Source organism: Cynara cardunculus (assembly GCF_001531365.2).
Source record: "Cynara cardunculus var. scolymus isolate 2C chromosome LG 9, CcrdV1, whole genome shotgun sequence".
Taxonomy (NCBI): domain Eukaryota; kingdom Viridiplantae; phylum Streptophyta; class Magnoliopsida; order Asterales; family Asteraceae; genus Cynara; species Cynara cardunculus.
In genome coordinates, this window is record NC_037536.1 from 8,465,383 (window position 1) to 8,489,211 (window position 23,829).

The window sequence follows — 23,829 nt, forward strand, 5'->3', positions numbered from 1 at the left end:
CACAAAACAAAATAGGATATGTGTTCGTAAACGAGCTAATCACAAGCAATATGTTTAGCAAAGTCAACATCATCTAATCCGTTCACTTCTTCGTTTAGGTTAGCTCCTTAATCTTCCCCTTCTTCCTCTTCATCTCCAACATGATGATGATCATCCTCATCCCTATAGCGCTCCCTTTTACTTCTTGTACTTGGCCCGACTTGTTCATTACCTCCCATTGCTTCTCTACATCTGACCAGAGGAGGTCATCTCTTGCATCCTCAAACTCTTGGAGCTCAACATCGGTCGGAACCACCCAATCATCATTTTCTTTCACATCTCTCGAACGAGGCCCATCTGAGAAATCGGTATTGTGGGCCTCTATTTTACCTCAAATATCAGTGAAATAACGGTAAATTGTGCCGCTATTCTCGAAACACAATTTACCACCGCTATTTTTCTTATGACTGATAACCGCTATTGCACCACAATTAACAGCAACATAGTTCTCAAAGTGATTGTTTATTTTGGATGCATATGTAGTTGGTAATTATTTTTCAAAATAGGGACATTAAGATATGTATCTACATTGTACTTTCTTAATTATGGATATATTATACATCTCATCTATTTTCCATTTGAATGATTATGTGAAATTCAAGTTCCAAGTATCTACTCTACTGATTTTATTTATAAATATTAGATAGTGCTGCCTTCTTTCCTATATGTATTTAAAATCTGAATTTTATGATGAATTGTAGGACCTGGATGCATTCTCTGCAGCAATTGTTGTGAGTATCGCCTTCTCCTTCATTCCTGCTTCATTCGCTGTCGCTATTGTGAAGGTAAGTTACTCTCCAATTGTCTTTTTTGTCTTTTTATTTGTATCACTTGAAAAGATGGTTTATCTTTAACTACTGCTTAGCATACCTAGATGGGTCATAACGTTGTGCACTTACGGATATGTTCTAAGAAGATGTAAAAAGATCTAGTTAAAAACGGGAATGTACACTCTAAGATGCTTTATAGCTTCAACACACATGAAAGTTACACTTTGAAGGGTCAATCTTGTGAAACCGCAGTGTTGTAGGCGAAGTGATTATAAAAACTTGTCAAACTAGGGCAATATAAGATGTTCAAGTTGGCGGGTCATGGACTCCAGTTGGATCGTCTTTATCATTTGCTACTTCCCAAACTTTTGTCATAAAAACATATGTGCGGAAGACATGAAATGCTCACCAGGAAGGCAATATTGTTTGTAGTAGCTATGAGAAGTACCTATATTTCTTTGGTACTCAATAACATTATATTTCGGATAAAGACGTGACATTTGGAACCATTTGGGAATGGGTTGCCTGACCATCAAGCATTCCCAGTGGCGGAGCCACCCTTGGCCCAGGGTGAGCCAAGGACCACCCTCAAGTTTGTGGAAAGAGTTTATATAGCTACTTGGTAACTCGGGTTCTATGCTCTCCGTTATCCCATGTCCATTTAATTTAAATAATAAACAAAAAAGCCTTGAGATTTGGAAAGAACAATGGTTTCGGGAACCTATTTCAATCAAGATTGAGCAGATTTAATTAGTTTTTTCTTCTAGTTAAATTATTTATTCCTTCAATTTACTATTTCTGGTTTGTGTTTTTCCAATTTATTTTGAACTGAGATTGTTGTTTGAGCAAAGTCAAGATTAGGGGAATAGCGGTTGGATTTTTAGGTTTATAGAGTTAGAATCACATCTTTGACTAATGTATTTTTTATGTTTTCGAAAATATATATCTATAATGTTGAATCAAATTAGGTTTTTAACCGACTAATTAGTATAACTTTTAAGAGGATCACCCTGAATCTAAATCTTGCTCTGGCCTTGAGCATACCTACAAACAAGAATATCAAGAGCATTTGAGACTTCCAAAGGTTCTTAGTCTAAAATTGTTTCTATATTAAAACTTTTATTCTGCAACTAAACTATATCTACATAGAGTACTGGCATAATCCTGTAATCAATTTTCTGATAATGCGACATAGAATAGTCATATGCACTTTGAGAGTCATCCCTCTAGTTTTGTGACTTCGGAGAATCGAGAGAACCAAACCCACAAGAATCTTGCATCCCTTAAAGAGACGTCCCTTATCAACATATCTCTTGTTGGCTCCTTACGACTTTTGAATACTAGTTGCTACTCTATATGGAGAAAACAACCTCAACCAAGTCAAAGTCAAACAGGACAGAAAAGCCAAGAATCCCTAGAATTCAAAATCTTGAATAATCAATACTTCGTAATGTGGAAACTGGAAAGATAAACTGAATCCTCGATGTAGAATATATAGCAAATAAGAAAGCAATATCCTTGATGCAAAATAAAAGAGTAGATAGAGGGGGAGAGAGAGAGAGGGAGTGGGGGAGGGGAGGGGAGTGAGAACAACACCTGTATTTACGCGGAAACTCAAAATGGGTGAAAACCATGGGTGGATATCACCAAGAGAAGTGTATTAATAATAAATATGATTACAGTGCTTGGAATGAAGAAATATTCATATACCAGCACCTGACCTGGTTCATTTTTGGTGTTGGGAGCATTTAGGGTAAAAATTGGGAAGAATATAACGGATGGAAAGGACCTAAAAGGGTAATATAAACCGCCAGACCACATATGCTACTTGGCCATATGACTTAAGGTCGCATGGCAAGATCGCCTGTGTATCCAAGCTTGCCGAATGCAATCTGCTCAGCTGGCCAGGATGCTCGCGGAAGTCAACGCGACAGGACTTGAGGTCGCTTAAAACACCAGTGCGTAAGTCACGGAAAATGTACCATAGTTTTGCTGGAATCGATTAGCCATGCTGCACGACGTACCTCGGCGACCTTAGGTCACATGACCATGGTCTCGTACAATCGATGCATGTACAAAACTCTGATTCATGAATTTTGGAGGCACAAAAATAACACTAATAATCCTCACCTACCATAAATCAAGGTCTATATGGGCTATTTTCTAAGTGCTGGTCTCCGGCCCATGGTTAACTGTGTTTGGCAGGAAAGAATCAGAACTTTTAACAAAACTCGGAAGGTAGACCCACTGGCTATTCAAGTTCACCTTCGATTAATGGATTTAAAGTTGATGGAGAATTCCCTAAGTTATCTAGGAAGAAGTAATGGTGACGCTTTGCTGCTCTAGTTTGGGTAATTGGGTTCTACACTGATTAAGTGGCTTTGTATATGCAAATATGTGTAAGACTATCCTTTGGGTGAGGTTTGAATGTGGAGCCTGTTCCTCATCCAAGTTTTGTGTTGGCCTTCTCCTATAATTCATCTCTCTTAGGTGTTGGTCTGGGAGTTTTTGTTATAGCGGTGTTTTTGTTTTCTTCATCTTCCGTTCATCAGTCTCTAAAAAACATCAATGTTCTAGTGCGAAATGGTAAATATAAAATATCCACCAGGTAACCAACTATTCAATAATAACTGGACGCTAAAACTCGAGACCCAAACAAAACATGCTTCAAAACAGTTACTAGTTGAGAACATACCAAGTTAATCTTATTTGCGAGGACAAAGGAGGCATCAGCATGAAGCAAAAGTGAAATCCAAACTGAGCCACAGCTTCCAGAAAACAAACAACCAGAAAATCACACTGGAAAATTGGCTGCTTTTGTAGTCCAAACCAGACATGGTGCCAGGAAATCAAACAACCAGAATATTGACCACGAAAAATCTTTACCACCTTTTAGAACAGAAAAGTTGAATCAAGGGGCTGCTGTTTCAAACTCAAACAGAAGGCAAGTCCTAGACTCAGCGTTCTATGCAGAATATAACATGTTGCACCTGTTTAAAATAACAGGCAACAGCAACTTAAGGGTCAAAACAAGGAGCAAGACCATTGGGTTTTGCAATCAGGAACAGGTGAAGGGCTCATTCAAATGAAGCAGCTGCTGAGTGCTGTAGTTTTGGGAGAGAAGAAAGATGGTGGCCACTGAGAGAGATGGAGAGAAAGAGAGGGATGAATGTTTTGCAAGAATGAGAGAGAAACGGGCAGCAGTAGCAGTAGGTCGGTATAGGCAGCCAAACTCTAGGCTATACACATAGGGTTGACCTTGCTTTGATGCCGTGTAGAACAGGTTTCCTTTAATAATATATTGCTAGAAAGCTGCAGAATGTCAGAACTACGACGATGGCCTACGACCAATGGAAGAGAAACCCTAACAACCTAATTGCACATAATGATTTATGAAACAACACAATTCACTTTAGTATCTGCATACATCCTACCCCTGAGTGGGATATACGAGGCATGTTTGGTTTGCTTATTCAAACTTCTTGTTTTGGAATCTTGTTCAAGTGGTGGCATTTGCTTCAATATGTAAGCATTTGTGGGTCAAGTTTTTGACTTACCGGCCATATTTGGTAAAAAATAATGTGTTACCAGTAAACCGGTAAAAAATAATTTGTGTTTACGAGATTTTGTTAAGGTGATACATGTTTTATGCAGGAGCGTGAAGTAAAAGCAAAGCATCAACAACTAATTAGTGGGGTATGCTTTTTTTCTTAACTCTTCTTTTTTGTTGATACGACATTTGTATTGGCAATATATGTTTCAGAATTCACTCTTTTAACTAGTTTACCATTACTAATATTCAGGTTTCCATATTGTCGTATTGGGTATCAACATATATTTGGGACTTCATAAGCTTCTTAGTTCCTTCCTCTTTTGCAATGCTTCTCTTCTACATCTTTGGTGAGTCTCCCAACTCCCGTTTTATTTACATTTTTCAAGGCATATTGTAAGTATTTACATCAGTAGTATCTGTATATAATAACAATTCCAATGCCCAAATCTTCGACCGCAATCTATCTAAAAAATGAACTTGAAAATTCACCGAATTTTTTGATTCATGCACCTCTATTCATGCTCCCCTTGAATAATTTATATTTATTGCACCACCCTCTTGCAAGATGAATGCAGCAAGCCGTTGTATGCTGTTTTAGGATGTCTGCTACAAGCCCCATGAAATTTTTAGCTCCTATTTCTGATTTTTCGTCTTGTACAAAGTTCTATCATCATAAATAGTTGATTCCTCATTGAATTAATTAAAACAATTACATTAGGGACTTATATTGTGAAGGGATACATGATTCATGGGCATATCCACTTGCACCATTGATTTTTTGGTTTGAACTTGAGATGCCTAATATGATGCCAGATATCACATGAAAATCCACCTGCCCTCTAACCCAGAGTATAACATATTGCAATGAATACAAACTTGTGGTTGTAATCCTTGAAAAGAAGGCCACGTAGTTTCGAGTAAATATCCAATAGGTCTAATGTGGTTTTATTCACAAAATAATAAATGTAACTATGTTTATATCCCTAATGTTTCTCCAATTATCATAAGCATAAATCTAAAATTAATATGACCCACCACTGCTCTAGTTGGAGCTGGGAGCATACACATATCCAGCTAACCGAAAACAAATGCTCCTCGAGTAGAGAAGTTGGAGCGTACCAAGTACCAACTTGACAAACAGATAAGCCAAATTTGAGAATCTGAAGTAACCTCTTCTTCTGTAGTTAGAAAGAGCCTTAAAGCCAATGCAAATGAAACTCAAATAGCAAAGCAATCTGAGTTTAGTATGAGTAGTGTTAGAATGTAAATACGATATATATATATATATATATATATTACTTAGGCCCATTAAGCCCATGGCCTTAGGGTCACATACAGCCGAAGAAAAAAGGTCAAGCCGAAGTCTAATTCACCCTAAGAGTTGCCCTCTTCATCTGATCTTGATCAACCAATTGCAACTCGAAAAGGTACACACTCTTGCACTCAACATCCTATTTCTGATTTTCTTGGTTACACAAACCTAACTAGTAACTACACCTATGAGCTGCAATCCCTTGAGAAAAATCACACATGGGTTTTCATTGACCGCCCACGAGATAAGACACCCTGTGGCTGTCGCTGGGTATTCACGGTCAAATACAAGAGCAATGAATCTATTGAGCGGCACAAGGCCCGGTTTGTGTCAAAAGGCTGCACACAAACATATGGGATCGATTATCGGGAGACTTTTGCTCCCGTGGTTAAAATTAATACCCTTTGGGTTCTCTTGTCACTTGCTGCCAATTATGATTGGCTTCTTTATCAACTCGATGTGAAAAATGCCTTCAAAAATGGCAAGCTCAACAAGGAAGTTTACATGGACTTGCCCCTGGTTTTCACGACCCGACAGGCCCAATAAGGTGTGTCGACTTAAGCGAGCAATATATGGCTTGAAACAGTCACCTAAGGCATGTTCAATCGCTTCACTTCCACGGTTAAGCAGTTTGGGTATCTCCAAGCCCATGCCGATCATACTCTCTTCTATCTTCATGAGCATGATAAGATTTGCTATCTTGATTGTTTATGTGGATGATATTATCATTACAGGAAACCATGCCCTCGCCATCACCAAAATTAAGGCTCATCTAGCCAACTATTTTGAGATGAAAGATCTTGGCACACTCCGGGATTTCTTGGGTATGGAGATTGCATGCTTTAAATTCTACGATTAGTTTGTCTCAACGCTCTACTCCTTACCCTGAAAAGGCAGGGTCATCTTACGTCCTTGAACCGATAACCATCTTTCGGGAAGTATACATTGGACTTGCTAATGGAGACTGGGATGTTGGGTTCTAGACCAACATCTACTCCTGTGGAACCTAACCTCAAACCAAATGCTACATCCACGGTCCCAGTTGATGACAGGGGGAGATTTCAACACCTTGTTGGTCGACTGATTTACCTAGCACATACCAAGCCCGACATCACGTTTGCAGTCAACTATGTAAGCCAATTCATGCACTCACCATCCTACTGCCATCTTGATGCAGTCTACTGAATACTAAGATATCTGAAGGGTACACCAGGCCTCGGATTGATATTTAAAAATTAGGAAGATCGAAGAATTGAAGTCTTTACCGACGCAAGTTGGGCAAGCTCTCTAAGTAATTGGCGATCTACCTCAGGGTATTGTTCCTATGTGTTTGGAAACCTGGTTACTTGGCGAAGTAAGAAACAAGGAGCGGTCTCAAGAAGCAGTGCTGAGGCCGAATCAAGGTCCGCTGCTCTAGGTATATGTGAAACTTTCTGGCTAAGAAGGTTGTTAAGGGAGCTAAGGGTCCTGTAAAGCAACTGTTGGCTATTTCAATGACACATAATCCTGTTCATCATGACAGGACTAAACATGTGGAAGTTGACAGGCATTTCATTAAGGAGAAGATTGAAAAGGGAATTCTGAAGATTTCCTACATTTCTACTACTCAACAGGTGGCTCACATCCTCACTAAGGCACTGAATTTGCCTTCCTCTGATAAGCTGAAAGACAAGCTTGGATTGTATAATATATACTATCCCGCTTGAGGGGGAGTGTAGACAGATTCATATGTAAGGAAAGGTGCTAAGATGTTATAGATAGACTCCTATAAAGAGTTAGACTCCAACAGGGAGTTGCTTTAGAATAGTCCTTATCCTGATCTCTTTTCTCTCTTGTATATATACATATGTATATGTATATATATGTATATATATATATATATATATCTTCCATGCATTGTAATTGAATCAACATAGCAATATACAAATTCATATTCTCCTAAAGTTTTTATCCTTCATTCTCATTCTATTTCAACAAAGGTCTCCATACATCATAGGTTTACTATTTTCAGCTTTTGTGATTGTTGCTTAATGATAAAGTGCTAGATCGTCTCTTAGGCTTTCAACATCAATTGCCTGTCCTCTATCATGTATTGCACATGTAGTATTGATACCTTGTGTAGCTTTCATATGGCTGTACTGCAACATTTGTCTGTCACTTCAATACATCTTGCATATGTGCCAGACACTTCTCAGCCATGTTGAGGTTTTTGATTACTCTGCAGACTTTTCTCACCCATGTCAATTGTCGAATTCTTTATTTATTTTGGGGTCTATATACTTCTTTAGGATCTACCTGGCAATTTGATTGCATCAACTCTAACTTTACCAATGGTAACCGTAGAGGTAGATGACATGACAAGAATATGTAGAACCTTGGCTTCTATGCATATCTTATAGTGTGCGGGTATGCTACGTTTGAAAGCCTACAAACATAATCATTGGTAACTTCTGTTTAGCAACATTAGCACTACAATTAATATTTACATATTTTTGCAGATACTTTAAGAATCCTAGTTCTGTAAATCCATTTGTTAAACCCTCTTATGGCGTCACTGATGACTCCATATAATAGTTTCATCTCAATAGTTAAATAAATGGCATAATTCTGATTTGTCTAGGTCTGCACTTCACACCAACCCCTGATTACTCAAGTTTAGGATTACAATGTCCAAATGGTTGCTTTTTCTAAACCACCATAGTTTGCCTTGGTTTTTTTATTTATTTTTTTGTAATTTATGCTAATACCAAAATGCCTTTCCTTATCTAAATTTACTGAAGGAACTATGTTTCACTACTCTGTCATGTCAACATTACTGCACTATCCGTCTTCTCTTGATATATCAGAATTGTTGTTGTCTTTGTAGGCCTGGAACAGTTTATTGGAAGTGATTCTCTATTTCCTACCATCCTCATTCTGTTAGGATACGGTTTTGCTGTTGCATCTTCGACATATTGCCTAACCTTTTTCTTTTCGGAACACAGTATGGCACAGGTAGAGTTAGCATGACATTGTGATACAATAATGTAACATGTTTTTGTTGATGCTGATTGCTTTATCATATTTGCAGAACGTGGTACTGTTGGTCCACTTTTTCACGGGGATTGTTCTTATGGTAATATCATTCATTATGGGATTCATACCGGCGACTCAAGACATGAATTCTTTTCTCAAGGTTTTTATACATAGTAATTCATCGGTGTAGATCATTTAGGTGCCATTTTTTAGCTAAAGATGCGTCAGCTTAAGACTCAAAGCACTTGCATTGCTACTGTTTGGGTGAATGAGTTTTAGTGCTTCTGTTGCTTTTTGAGCTTTCTGCCGGAATTTTTCAACCTTGTGCTTATGGCCTGAACCTTGGGCTAATTTGTGAACACAACACTGAATTTGATTTGATCTTCCAAAGGAAAAAATGAACATAAATTTATTTAATTGTTTGTTATTTTGTTGATTGAACCGTCCCATCCCTGGACCCCAAAATTGATATATGGCAATGTATGGCCTGGAGCTACAATTGAAATGACTAGTATATTACTAAACGTGGTTGCATATTTCTATTAGTGAACTTGGGTTTTCTGACATCTTTAACATATTGGACCAGAACTTCTTCAGACTATCTCCAGGATTTTGCTTTGCTGATGGACTAGCATCCCTAGCTTTATTACGTCAAGGAATGAAAATTGGATCAAGTAGTGGATATTTTGGGTGGAATGTCTCAGGTGGATCTATTTGTTATTTGGCTGTCGAGGTGCGTCTCTGATTACTTGATTGATGGCCTTCATTTCCAGTATTAATAGAATTTTTGAACCTTATACTACATGTGCTCTTACTACATAATGTCACTGTATGTAATAGAATATTACACTGCATGTGCTCTTACAATGTAATGTCATGTTCTTAGTAGCCTTCACATTAACAGACACTAACATATGTTTTGCGTTCATTGTTCTAAAAAGGATACCTAGCCTTGATGTGTAGTAAGATGTTGCCATGATTCATGTTCTTTAAACCTTCTATCTTTGGGAGCATTGTCTACTAGCTTACTGTCATGGCCCAAGGTTTTCAATGCCGGATACGCCCCACTAGCCTTCATCAAGGAACACTCTAGGATAGTACCGGATACGCCCCGCTAGCCTTCGCCAAGAAAGCATTCACCAAGCAACACTAGAATGATACATCTATCTTGTATCATGTAGAATGTTTAAGATGCTTGTGGGAGCTACCGAGCTAGGAGGGGTACGTTATACCCTAGGTAGTGGGTCAAATAGTCAAATTTGGTAGGCTATGGTACAAGCGCTTGATGCAATAGTACAAGTAGTTAATGCAAGAGTAGCATTAAGTGGGGTAGTATAAATAAGGGGGCTTAGGTCATTCGGGTTTTAAGATCAGTTTAGTGTGTGTTTTGGGCGAGTCTTGGGAGACATCATGCAGTCGCAAAGTGCTTAGAAATCTTTTGTAACCATCAATTTTTGTTCCTATTCCATATCAATTCAATTGTGTGTTCATCAAATCATGAGGGGTACATCAAATGGTATTAGAGCAGTGACGATCAGGAAGGAATCGAGATGAAGTCAGAAAGCATGAAGATACAGGAAGATTTCGAGTCCTTGAAGATGATAATGGAGACTATAAAGAAGCCATTAGAGAAGTTGATTAAACTCCAAGAGGAGAAGCGGAAGAGCGTAGGGGATCAGAAACTACAATGAAGATGGAAAACAGGAAGATGCATCCAATGGAATAAGAATTGGAGGTAAATTGTTCTTCCACTATTAAGGAGAGGAAATTGGAAATACCAATTTTCAATGAAAACGACCCAAAGAGGTGGATCCTTATAACAGAAAGGTATTTTATATCAAATCGGCTTAGGGGAGAGGAGCAAATTGATGCGGCCATGAGTTCCTTTCAAGGAGTTGCCTTGCGATGGGTTCGATCAGGGGATCCTAGGATACCTTTTAGACGTTTGGAGGATCTAAAGTTGATGATTCTTCGTCAATTTTGCTCAATATCTTGGGTGAACAGTTTCTAACCCTAAAACAGGTGTAACCATGGAGAGGGACAATATACATAAAAGTTTACAGGAGGAGAAAGGAAAAAGTACAACGAGAGGGAAGAAGGTAGAAGATATAAAAAAAGAGATCGAGATAGAGGAAGGGTGGGGTTTGTTGACAGCCTTTTCAAGCCGCTATCGCTAACACCCTCTTCACCGTCTCAACTGCTGCCATCATCACCCTCTCTACCATCGCCGACGGTGTTGTCGTCGACGCTTCTGTCATCATTGAACATTCCACTGTTCACCCAGAGAAAGTAATTGATTATAAACTACTAGGTGTCATAGATTGAAAATTTGAACTTAGAGTCAGAGGTGTCATCAAAACCGATTTTGGTGAATCTGTCATTGCCCAGGCCTAATCCAGTAAATCTTATTTGGCCGAAGCTTGGGCCAAACTTCAACATTGTCTTTCATCTCTTGGGTGAACTTAGTAGGGGTCACAAACTCGCAACGGATGGAAGAGATGGGGCAAGCGACGATTTTAAGAAACTGCTGCCATGCACCCTACCGCCACCATCGCTAATGATGCCGCCAACACCAACACCACCGTTGCCAATACCTGCTCGACCACCATGAAGCGCAATCGAAGTATACAGTGAGGTTTCATAGGAAACTTCAAATTCCCTTTTGGAGTCATACATATGAATTTAAAAGTGAAGCTTCTGGGAACTCTGGTTTAAATAACAACCTCCAGAAATTAAAATTGAACGATCCCATTCTGATTAGTAGTTTTGTGGGAAAAACCTTTTGTTTAGTGGAGATAAGCACAAATCCTTTGTGGGATAACGAATGCCATGCACATGTTGAGGAGCCAAGGGTTGGAGTATTGCGTTTGAATCTTGGAGACCTACAGACGCTTATTGATGTTCAAATTTTTTTTTGTTTAACATATTCGCGGACCTGGATATCATCAGTCTACCAAGGTTGTCTATTTTCCTACAACGAACTTTAGCACTTCTTCTTTCTCTTCTAAAGGCAACAAAAAGTAAAGAAGCACATGCCTCCATTGGAGGTAGTTCACCGTTGCAAAAGATAACAATAGAGCAAGTTGATGCTCTTAAATCAGAACTTGGAAGCAGAGAAATTACCTATTAATGTGTATGTTGCAATGCGTTTCTGGCATCTATTCACTGAGGAAGACGCTCACAAATTAAGTGGAACAAGATCATGAGGTTTGTGATGTTGGGTCAAGTAGTCGTTCACTCTGGAATGTCATTGGGGAAGACAATTTTGTCAAAGCTTCCCGTTGCTATTATCCTGTATTGATATGGGGAACATTTGACACCTCGGAGAATTGATTATAGAGCTACGCAATTTGAGGTTAGGAAGTTTGGAGTTGGGCGCAAAAATAATGGTGGTAGGCTTCTTCTTGGAATGAAAGACACGAGCTTTTTAGAGGGGGGCTTGAAGTTGGATTGGAAGGGTTTGTCTTTTCTTGAAGCTAATTGGGAAGGTTAAACAATCCATAGTCTATTTGTGTTAGGGTATGGCATTAGAAGGAAAAGGTAGTTTGTTGGCTAAACATCACGGGGTCAAGGTCTCCACATGTTGGTGTATGGATGAAGTTGATAGATTCCTTGGAACAAAAGTTACAAGTCTTCGATTTTCAAGTAGTGTATCATTTCCTTCCTTTTTCTTTCTACGTTGAGGATAAGGTGAGAGTTTGGGGGCAGGTATTCTTATACCATAGGTAATGGGTCAAATAGTCAAATATGGTAGGCTATGGTACAAGAGCCTGATGCACTATTACAAGTAGTTAATGCTAAGTAGTATCAAGTGGGGTAGTATAAGTAAGGGGGGTTAGGTCATTAGGGTTTTATCGGTCAGTTTAGTGTGTGTTTTGGGCGAGAGCCTTGGGAGACATGAGGCAGTCTTCGAAGTGCCTAGAACTCTATTGTAACCGTTCAATTTTTGTTCCTGATCCATATTAATTCAATTGTTTGTTCATCAAGTCGTAGACGATACATCACGGTGTTGGATAACCTAGAATGTTCTTGGGTCTAGATTATTCCATGGAGGGGGTGGAGCTTCCTATAAAAAGGGGAGTCCTCATTTGTAACTATCCAAGAAAAGTGTAGGGATCAACTATTGGGAGAAACTAATTAATACATAAGTGGTCCTCTTTATATGTTAATTTTTGATATGTGGTAGCAAAAATACACACACGTAAATGTGGCACAATAATGGTGCATGTATATACCACTATTGAGTTCGCTTTCAAGTAATAAAGTGGTAGTAATACCGAGATCGTATCCACAGAGATTGGACTTCAAAGTTTCAAGTAGTAGGTCGAGAATACAATGATTTCAATTAGAGAAAAAGAAAATATATTTGAGCCAAGTTTGGTGATTTTCACAACGAAAAATAAACAAGAAACAAAAAATGGGCATGGGTATAAATGTCACCTAAGAGATCAGTAGTAACAAGATGGTCAAATACTTTATGTCACAAAAACGTCTATAAAAATCTCGATCTCTCGACAGGGAATTTGTATAGACCTTGCCAACAAAGTGCCCATAAAGTGCCTACCATTACCGGTTCTTAATCTTGCCGATTTGTCTAAGTTGATAAAATATCAAGTTCGATTAGTGTGAAGATTTATACCCAAATTACTTTGTGATATAAAGCTCGACCAAAGTTTGAACCTTAGCAAATCATACAAGCCCGTATCTCTACGTGATTATCAGAGACTTTCTCAAATCTTTGTGCATCACTTAAGTCGTATTTTGAATCCGCCCATCTCTAGGTCAAAGATCTAATATTAATACTTCAAAGTGATCGACTTATCCGCGTTGAGTTTAAGTCCGGACTCAAGTGTTTACTAGTCTTAAGTTCAACTCACACCCACACCCACGGGGTGCTTAGCTAATAATTAAAGTAAAGAATTTAGTAGAAGAAGAGAAATACTTAAAAGTTAATTGCGTTGAAAATAAAATACAAACTGTGCCCACAGTGTCTCTTCTCTACTACAGGGCAGCAGCTGCAAATTAAAGACTTGAAAAATAAATTACAACTACAACTATAAAATGTAAAAAAAGTTGTTGGAACTTCTACATTGCTGGAAGTCTCCTATAATGTTTCAACAAGGCCTCTTATTTATAGGAGGGAAAAGGAAGATGATGAACTTTATCCAATGGAAAAAGACCTCTTTAAACTTTTAGGTGAAAGGGGCACTATTCAACAAATCTTGTGATATCCCCAAATCTTGTGATATCTTGAGAAATCATCATATTACCATTCATCTTTTGAACCATACTTAAGTGATCTTTTCCAAATCTTCAAGAAATTTTTCCATATCTTCATTCCTTACCCATATCTTATCTACATCTTCCTTTCACAATCCAACATTTAACCAAAAATGATGCATATAACCATTAAACATCCTCAACAGCTCCAAATGAAAATAAAATAATATAAAGAAGTAACACGAACATAAAAAGAGAAAACACAACTAAAACAGAAGAAAAACTCACACAAATAATGTGTAAATAACGCTCAAAATGAGAGTTATCAATATGCAACAACCATATGATGTGATAAACTAGTTTTTCATATCATAAGGTCGTTCATTATGTTTTGAATGTTATGTATAAGTTCAGACTAGATCTTCTCTTGGTGGACATTTCCAATTAATAATTGATCGAACATGCATTTTGAAATTTAGAATACTTCAAATTCAAATTTCAGTAGACATCAGGTTGTGTATACAGTGGCCCATAGTTGTCTGATGCCTTCTCATTTTGTCATCTACTCAAAGCAAGAACGGTGTGGTCTCTTTAATCATCTATTCCTATTATACTTGTTTCCTTCCTTTTATAGTTCACTTATTTTCTTCGGAAGCTGAAATCTGTATTAATACTCGAAACTTGGATAAGATCGTATTTTTACCTATGAATTTTAGTGGTTACTTTTTGAACTAAATGTCATTGATTAATGAAACTAGAACATTCATTTTGCATAAGTTTAAATTGACTTGAACAAATTTTCTTTTATATGTTACAGGGTGTCGTTTATTTCCTTTTAACAATTGGGCTTGAATTTTTTCATCCCCACCAATTAACTTCATTTAGCATTTTGGAGTTTCTAAGAAGTTTCAGAAGAACCGGTCCCACTATTTCTGATGCATATTCTGAACCCCTTCTGAGATCTTCCACAGACAGTGCTTCTATTGATCTTGATGAAGATGTAGATGTCAAAACTGAACGGAATAGGGTCCTTTCAGGTTCCATCGATAAAGCTATCATCTACTTGCGTAATTTGCGGAAGGTAATACTGCTCCTTCATTTTATCTTCAGAAATGAGATCGTTTCCTATCCCTTAATATTGACCCATCATTTCATATGTACAAATGAGATCATTTCCTATCCCATAAGTGATACATCGTGCAATTCATGTTGTTGATGTACGTTGTATATTAGGTATTTCCTGGAGGAAGGAACCACGGTAAGAAAGTTGCGGTCCATTCATTGACTTTCTCGGTTCAAGAAGGAGAATGTTTTGGTTTTCTGGGGACAAATGGAGCAGGGAAGACCACTACTTTGTCTATGCTATCAGGTGCAACATATTGAAATGATACCACATCTTTTACTTTTCTGTGGGAACTTCTAAATAAAATAAAATATTTGCTCGAAACAACATATAACATCATGATAACATTTTCTGATGGCCTATTATTCACTTTGCTTTTGGTTGAAGTTTTAGTATGCTCCAATTAGTAGTTTTTCTTGATATGCTATTTAACCAAAAGGTTTGAAATTGCTTTAGGTTTAGAAAGTCAAATTTGTGAAAATACATCTATCGGCAGACCGATTTATAAGTGATATTTAACGTTAATTGCCCCATAAATTGTGATCTTTCTCAATGCTATTAGATAAAGCTCACCAAATATTTACATGTTTGTGGAGGCTGTGAGGGAGATACAGCTCACCAAATATTGTGATCTCTCTCTTTTTCTGTTTCCATTAGTACTCTTAAGTTTCAAGTTAAGTGGGAGAGGGGACTCAATCTCATACATCTCCAAGGTATGTCTACCTGTAGTTATCGTGCAAGATAGAAACTTCATAACTTATCTAGAGACTAAATTCTTGTGGACTTCCTCTCAACATCCTTCACAAATTTTTGTACCTTGGGATAAATCCACTCATGTTTCTTCATCTAAGTACAACATTACTTGAGCTGTAATGTCTTTTGTAGCTTTATTAATATATAATGCTTCCTACATCCCAAAATGCATGAAAAAAAATCCGTTTTTGATTGTCTTAACATTTCCTTTTTTGGTGGACTTTCTCTCCTGTATTGCTTATTTCCTCTTTAGTATTCATTACAAGATCATAATAACATTGATTTTGGTCGTCATGTTTCTCTATTTTGTCTTTGTTGTGGGGTATTTTAGATATTTGATTAATGGTCAACCTCTTCCATTGAACTCGGGACATGGTAAATGTTGACTTATTTTGGGATCGATGGAGTACGTTTGTCTTCATTATAAAGTCGATGACCTGTTGAAATTGTTATAAAATCATTTGCAGGAGAAGTATATCCTAGTGATGGAACTGCATTCATTTTTGGTCAAGATATGCGACTAAACCCCAAAGCTGCTCGCCAGCATGTACATCCATTTCTTTCTCTTTTCCTGTTTTGTAGGGTTTTTTCTAAATGATCAGAGTACATCTATACAGTTTATTTTGTAACACTTAGCTTGATGAATTATGTTTCAGATTGGGTATTGTCCACAATTTGATGCTCTGCTAGAATTTCTTACTGTCCAAGAACATCTTGAGCTCTATGCAAGAATAAAAGGCGTCCCAGAATACATGCTTGAAAATGTATGTCTTATATCACTGCTTTATCTTTTTTGTGCTCGATTCCATGAGAGGGAGACACCGGATATTTCTTGCTTGAGGGGTCTCTAAATAGATAATAATTTTAGAGGTGAAGTCGTTAATGTCATTTCTCTTGAAATATTAATTGATTAGAAACTACTAGGTGTATGTACCGCTACAACTATGGGGAAATGTTCTATTTTCAATAACCTTATAAAATAAGTTATGTGCGCAAATAATTTTATGCATATGAAGATTGGATGCATGTAAGGGTGTCGAAGATAACGAAAAGTGAATAACTCACTTGAACTATTTAATTCTTTATTTAGTTTTTTCGATTGGGGTTTCGGTTATTTTTATTCGGTTATGTTAAATAGAATTTAGAAACTTAATTATTTATTTGTTATTTTTATACGAATAATACTCTAATTAAGTATATAATTCCTTATTTGTTTATGTTAAAATATCAATTTTCGGTGGTTACATACGGTTACATTATTGTTTTTCTCCCCCTTCTCAAGTTCCTAGTTCCAAGTTTATATTAAAATTATATATATATATATATATATATATTACATATGTATGCGTGTATATGTATACAAGCATATTTATATAGAGTCAGGTTCATACAAGAACAGTAACAAAAAATAAGACAATAAGAAAACGGTTGAATCACATGTGATTTTACACTAAATCACGTGAGCGACTTTGGCTGTGACCTAAGGTCGTAGTCCACGTCCCCTACATTCCCTTGCATTGATGTTTGTGTAAAATCACATATGATTTTACACGTAATTTGACCATTTTTGTTTTTTTATTTGGTTAATGTTCTCGTTTCAACCTCCCTCTATTTATTTACATATATCTATACAGGGTCAAGTTCAAGGGAAAACCACAAAAACATGAAAAACTGAGGAACACCATGGTAATTGTTGATCTTTACGATATGCACATGTGCATACATGTAATTTTTAAGTAATTTGGCATGTTATGCACATGTGCATAACATGCACACGTGCGTAGAAATCTAGAAATAACTTCAATTACTTGTATGCACAAGTGCATACAATATAGATGAATTGTTACCATAGTGTTCCTCAGTTTTTATTATTTGGGGGTTTTCCCCTGAACCTCCCTCTCTCTCTCTATATATATAGGGATGAGGTCTAGTATAAGATGAAAATTTTGCAGGAAGCGTAGGAAAGACTTTGTTAGCGTTCACATATGTTAACATTTCATGTTAAGATACATTAATATATGTTGATTTATTTTTACTTATGCTAACATCTTCATGTTAACTTATGTTTACATTTGCATGCTAGCATTTTTTTTAACATTTCCAACATTCTTAACCAATTTGGTGAGAAGCATAAGAAGCATTTTGTTATTGGAAGTTCACATATTAACATGCGTAACTATGTTAACATTAAATTATAACATTCCTACGCTTCTCACAGAATTTTGATTTTTCTAACACGATCTTGTAAGAGAGAACTTTAATCTATCCTTTATTCTGGTAGATAAAGAAAGAAATTTTGTCCTACTAACAAATTCTCAAGGAATAGGTCCAAGTATATCTTGTGAAACACAAAGGGATCGGATTTTCCACACTCCCCCTGAAGATGGGGTATGACTATCGATCCTACGATCTTAGAGCTTCTGTAAGGATGTTTGAAGTCTGTTGTTTTAAAGGTACATATTCCTGCTTGAGTTCTTCCCCATCTAATTTCTCTTTGATGAAGTATCGATCCAACTCTATGTGTTTTGTTCTCTCGTAAAGTATAGGATCCCTTGCGATATCACTAACTGCTTTGTTTTCGCGGTGTAGTTTCATTGAACCAGCAGTAGTGACACCTAGCTTTATCCGAACTCTTCTTAACCATATTCCTTCACAGAGACCATGTCACTTTGCTCTAAATTCTTTCTCCGCATTACTTCTGGAGACGACAACTTGTTTCTTGCATCTCCATGTAACTAAATTTTCCCAAATGTACGTGCAATGCTCGGCAGTTGATCTCCCATCCATTCGTGAACCGTCCCATTCATCATCAATATAGACCTTTACCTCCTTGTCTTTTGTCTTGCCGAAGAACAACTCTCTTCCCGGGCTTTGCTTCAAGTATTGGAGGATGTGGAATACAACCTCTTGATGGTCTTTGCTTGGCTGGTTCATTTGTATCTCCTTCCCATCCCCACAGTAAAGCTTATATATATATGTGCCAAGTAGATTAGTTTCCCCAATAATATTTGATAGCTCTCTTTATATGTTAATTTTGCATCTTCTCCTTGATGTTAAATCTCTAGTTTGCTGCAATTTTGTGGTGGATATGGATAAAATCCGTGCATCCGATTTCTTTAAGAGAGACATTCGATTCCAGTGAAAAAGGGTGCTTTGGGTTATTGATTTCGCCCCCCTTAAGTTAGCTTTGCTTCCTTAAATATCAGGCTGCTAAGGGTTGTTTCCGGAGGAAATGGAATTCAAATAATATGAGGGCACGTGATCACGAGCGATTGAAGGGGTATTTGAAAACTACAAATCCTCAATGGCATGTGATTGATCAAATAGGTTGCGGACAATATGTCATCTCCCCATAATGTGGGTGGAACATGAGAATTGAAGAGAGGTGAGCGAAAAACTTCTAGAATATATATGTTTTTTCTCTTGGCAACTTCGTTTTATTGCGGGTACCGACACATGAACTAAGGTGGACATTGCCGATATCCTTTAGATAAGTTTGACTCAAAATCCGGTTACGTTATCAGTTTAACACTTAGATCTTTGTGTGGAACAGGGATCCTATCATTTTGTGGAACACTTGAAAGATATGTTTCCATTCAAATTTTCCTTTCAAGAGAAAGATCCAAGTAACATCAGTCAAGGTTCTAAATGACGTGAGGCGTGGCGTGGCGACGAGGTCAAGCCTCAAGCCTTACGAGTTATGGCGAGGCCACAACGTTTTTCAAGGCGTGCCCTAAGATGGCAATATATATATCTATATATATAATATATATGTATATGTACATGTATGTAAATATATAGACACAAACACTTGTGTATGTTAGTGTTTTGAATAATAATAAAACTAAAAAATAAAGAAGAATCATTGATACCAAATATATAGAGCTTATAAAAGATGATATCAAGGTTGCAAAATTGAGTTTAAATCTTTTGAATCTCAACTCACTAATTTCTTCAATTTTAAAAGAATTCGTGTTTGACTCTTCGTGTATGGGAATGAGAGTAAGTATTTATCCATTTAGGCTTTTAGCTGTTAAGTTTCTTTTGTATCCCTCGAATTATATATTTAAAAACCTTCACACCTTACAAAATAACACGTTGTAATGCGTAATAACGCGCTACAATGGAGTCAAGCCTTAGAATGGAGCCACAGGGGTTAGCGTGGCAGCAAACCCAAGCCTTGATGCCATAACGCGCCATAACGAGTTATTTAGAACTATGACACGAGTGTGGTCATCAATAAAGGTGACAAACCAGCTATACATCACTATGGATTAAATAGAATCAGTGGGATGCTTTATATGGATGAATTAGGTATGGATTATGAGTGTGCTTTGAAAGTTGATAGACTTCACACTGAAAGGGAGTGGAGTTTGTATTAATCAAACTAGGGAATAGTTTTTTCAAGTACACAAAATTAGAATGTCATAAGCTAAAATGTCGAAGGCGAAGATCATCCCTATGTTGGTTGGATTGAAAGCATGTACTAAGTGAGTTTCTTTGTGGCTTTACGAGTGACTCTATCTTTAGCAAGAAGAGATCTCTACGCACTTTAGCACTGTCAATCATCCTCCCCGAGTCCGAGTCTAGTTCGAGTCCTTAAATTTACATGAAGTAGGAGGCATCTTAGTGAGCTTTCTAACAAGTAAAGTTAGGAACTTAAATAACATAATCAAGAGTGATGTCCTTTGAGATAGTGACCAAACCTATATCCTTCAAATTTGATATCAACCCGTCAGCAGTCCGAACACTAGCCCCTCTCCAATGTGGCGAGAGTTTATCGAGTACATTGATGCTCGTGTCATATGGTTGTTGGCTCCGGATTCCACAATCACTCTCATGTATTCAACTTTGCTTTTTACGGCGGTCGGTGTGTGGTTACTTTGAGCCACGGTAGCAATTGCATTTCCCCTTATTGCTGATTGGATTGTGGTTTGGAGCATCCTTTGCAAGACTTCCAAGATCTTTGATTGAAAGGGGCACGTTCTGTTGCGGCAGCATGACCTTATTGCTGATTGGATCGTGGTTTGGAGCATCATTGGCAAGACTTTCATTTGATCTTGATTAAAAGGGGCATTTTCTGTTGCAGCAGCATGACCTAATGATTTGGACTTCCGGCTTGTGCCCGAGGTGTCGCTCTTGGTTTCAGTCAGCATGGCTGGCCCAGTGTATTTAGTCATCAATTTTGAATGTGTCGAGAGAGGTGAGATGGGATGAGAACTGCTCTGATACCACATAGAAATTATTAATGAGAGAGGTGTTTTTCTCTGTCATTATCTTGCAAATATATTACAGCGAACATTTAATCTATAGCTACCGGACCGGAACAACCTGTCCTTTGTTCTAGAAAATAAAAAAAGCAACTTTATCTTACTAACAAACTCTCAAGGAATAGATCTAAATCTATCTTGTGACACAATCCAAAGGGATCGGATTTTCTACAATATATATAGGATCAGGTGCACGGGAAAACCACAAAAATAAGGGAAAAAAATGAGGAACATCCTAATAACCATTCATTTTTGCCGTATGCACATGTGCATACAAGTAATTTAAGATGGTTCTTGGTCTCTATGCATGTATGCATGTTATGCACATGTGCATATCGTATAGATGAATGGTTATTAGAGCGAAGGATCGTGTGAGAAGGGAAGTTACAGTGATAAGCATAAGAAAGGATCTGGACCTTAATCACTTTTAATCTCATGCCCACCCATGAATTGCATTTTAATAGGCATTTGATACAGTGCATCTAGGTGCACCTCATTAGTGTTGACATTCAATTAGGATTGATCCAAGGATGGAGATCTCTTCTTACGTTTCTCACCATAACTTCCCTTCTCACCCGAAACTAACCCTGGTTATTAGGGTGTTCTTCAGTTTTTCATTTTTCTGGGTTTACCCATGAACCTCACTCTCTCTCTCTCTCTTATACGGATCCGATTGTACGGGACCAAAGCAATATTTAATCCAAATATTTTGCAGGTGTAGGAGTGGCCAAAGTTAGTTAGAGGAGAGCAGTTTTTGCCTCTATATAGGAGGGGAGGCATTACGTTATTGGGCCTTGTGAGGCATTAAAGATTGTGATTGGCTCTTAACTTAGTGCTTTGAGAGGGAGGTTTCCCTGGTTTCTTTTCTATTATTGTAATTCCTTTCAGTTTCAATCAAAATCATCCGATTTTTTCGATTCATCTTTCATGAATCCGACCGGATTGTATACGGCATTGGAAATTTTGGAGGCAACGGCTGATTCGTCATTTGGGGGCAAATCATTGAAGTTCGAAGGGGCGATCGCGGGAATTCGTGTGGTGATTTTGGTGGATAGTGGAGCCACTCAATAATTTCGTTTTGCGAAAGTTGGTGGCCGTGTTGGGACTGTCTTTGAATTTTTTCGGGCATCAACATTCAATTGGTGATGGCCATAAAATCTTTATCAATCAACGTTGTGCGAATCTGAAAGTCTCAGAGGAACCTGTGAATTCAAAGTTGATGCTCTATTGTCTGATATGAGGCATTTGGATATGGTGTTGGGCATGGAGTGGCTCAAGACTTTGGGAGATGTGATTCATAACTGGGAACAACCATCTATGCGGTTTCTGTTTCAGGGAACTTCAGTGTGCATTCACGGGTTATCCAAATCACAGGTTTCTCAGGCTTCCCTTCTTACCTGGTTGTCATCGGAAGATACTTCACAAGCTCTTCTACCGGCCAATCCTTTGTTGGGTCATTCAGAGCAAGAGGTGGTGTCGTCATTAGCGCACCAACATGATTTACAGATCTTGTTTACTCGATTTTCAGCCGTTTTTCTCGATCCTATCAGACTGCTGCCAATCCGTATTCACGATCATGGAATCTCATTAGTTTCCCCCCACGAACCGATTTGTGTTCGTCCCTATTGTTATCCACATTCAGAAAGCTGAAATGAGAAACTAGGAACTCCTTAATCTTGGGATGATCTGCCCAAGTAAGAGTACCTTTTTGAGTCCAGTAATCTTGGGTACTAATGGAAGATCATTTATCACACACCCAAGCGATTACGAAAGAATAGGCAGATAAGAAGCGACGTGAGGTGAGCTTTGAGACAGGAGAATGGATATATGTAAAATTGAAACCATACTGTGGCTCATCGTTTACATCAGAAAATTAGCAGTGAGATTTGTTCGTTCCTTTAATATTGTAGATAGAATCGGACTTGTTGCTTACAAATTTAGGTTGTCTTGATCATCTAGAGTGCATTCCTTTTTTCATGAATCCTTGCTGAAAAAGGCAGTGATGTCGGATACAGTGGAGCAAAGCCTCCATCCTGAATTGGAATTGAAAATTCCACCAATATGCTGTTTCCTGAGGCAATTCGAGCAGTGCGTACCACTAGTGTCCACAATGAATCGATATTGCAATGGCTAATTCAAGGGAAGGATCGTTCCTTGGAAGAAGCTACGTGGGAAGATGCTCTAACCAGCCGGTTTCTAGAAGCAAGTCTTGAGGACAAGACTTTATTCGGAAGGAGGAGTAATGATACGGATCCAATTGTACTGGACCAAAGCAAGATTAATCCAAATATTTCACAGGTCAATTCTAGAAGGCCCAAAAGGGCAGAAAAGGAAAGTGGCCAAAGTTGGTCAGAGGAGAGCAGTTTTTGCCTCTAAATAGGAGGGGAGACTTTACGTAGTGGGCATTGTGAGTTTTTCTAAAGATTGTGATTGACTCTTAGCTTAGTGCTTTGAGAGAGGGAGGTTTCTCTGGTTTCTTTTCTGTTATTGTAATTCCTTTCACTTTCAATCAAAATCATCCGATTTCTTCCATTCATCTTTCATAAATTGCTTATTCCAATTTCTGATTCTCATCACTCTCTCTCTCTCTCTCTCTCTCTCTCTATATATATATATATATATATGAAGTTTTAACATAACTTATTAAAATAAAACCTTATTTTATTTACCCAATAATTGAACCGAACAACCCGAAACCGACTAAAACGAACTTATTGGTTAGTTCTCTAAAAGATCCCTTGTGTAGAATCCCTAGCAATGTACATTTCTTGTGG

The 23,829-nt window shown here is 37.7% G+C and overlaps 1 protein-coding gene across 6 annotated transcripts in view; it reads left to right on the top strand.

Annotated features, from left to right (window-relative positions):
* LOC112517648 (ABC transporter A family member 1) overlaps positions 1 to 23,829 on the top strand; it is a 45,614-nt gene that overhangs the window by 18,903 nt on the left and 2,882 nt on the right. For 4 of the 6 annotated variants that reach the window (XM_025125012.1, XM_025125013.1, XM_025125014.1 and 1 more), the window contains 10 exons: positions 741 to 824; positions 4,464 to 4,505; positions 4,613 to 4,709; positions 8,541 to 8,668; positions 8,745 to 8,849; positions 9,276 to 9,422; positions 14,727 to 14,990; positions 15,143 to 15,278; positions 16,253 to 16,332; positions 16,442 to 16,549. In XM_025125012.1, the coding sequence (XP_024980780.1) occupies positions 741 to 824; positions 4,464 to 4,505; positions 4,613 to 4,709; positions 8,541 to 8,668; positions 8,745 to 8,849; positions 9,276 to 9,422; positions 14,727 to 14,990; positions 15,143 to 15,278; positions 16,253 to 16,332; positions 16,442 to 16,549 (1,191 nt within the window). The other 2 variants (XM_025125017.1, XM_025125015.1) reach the window with 2 other exon arrangements.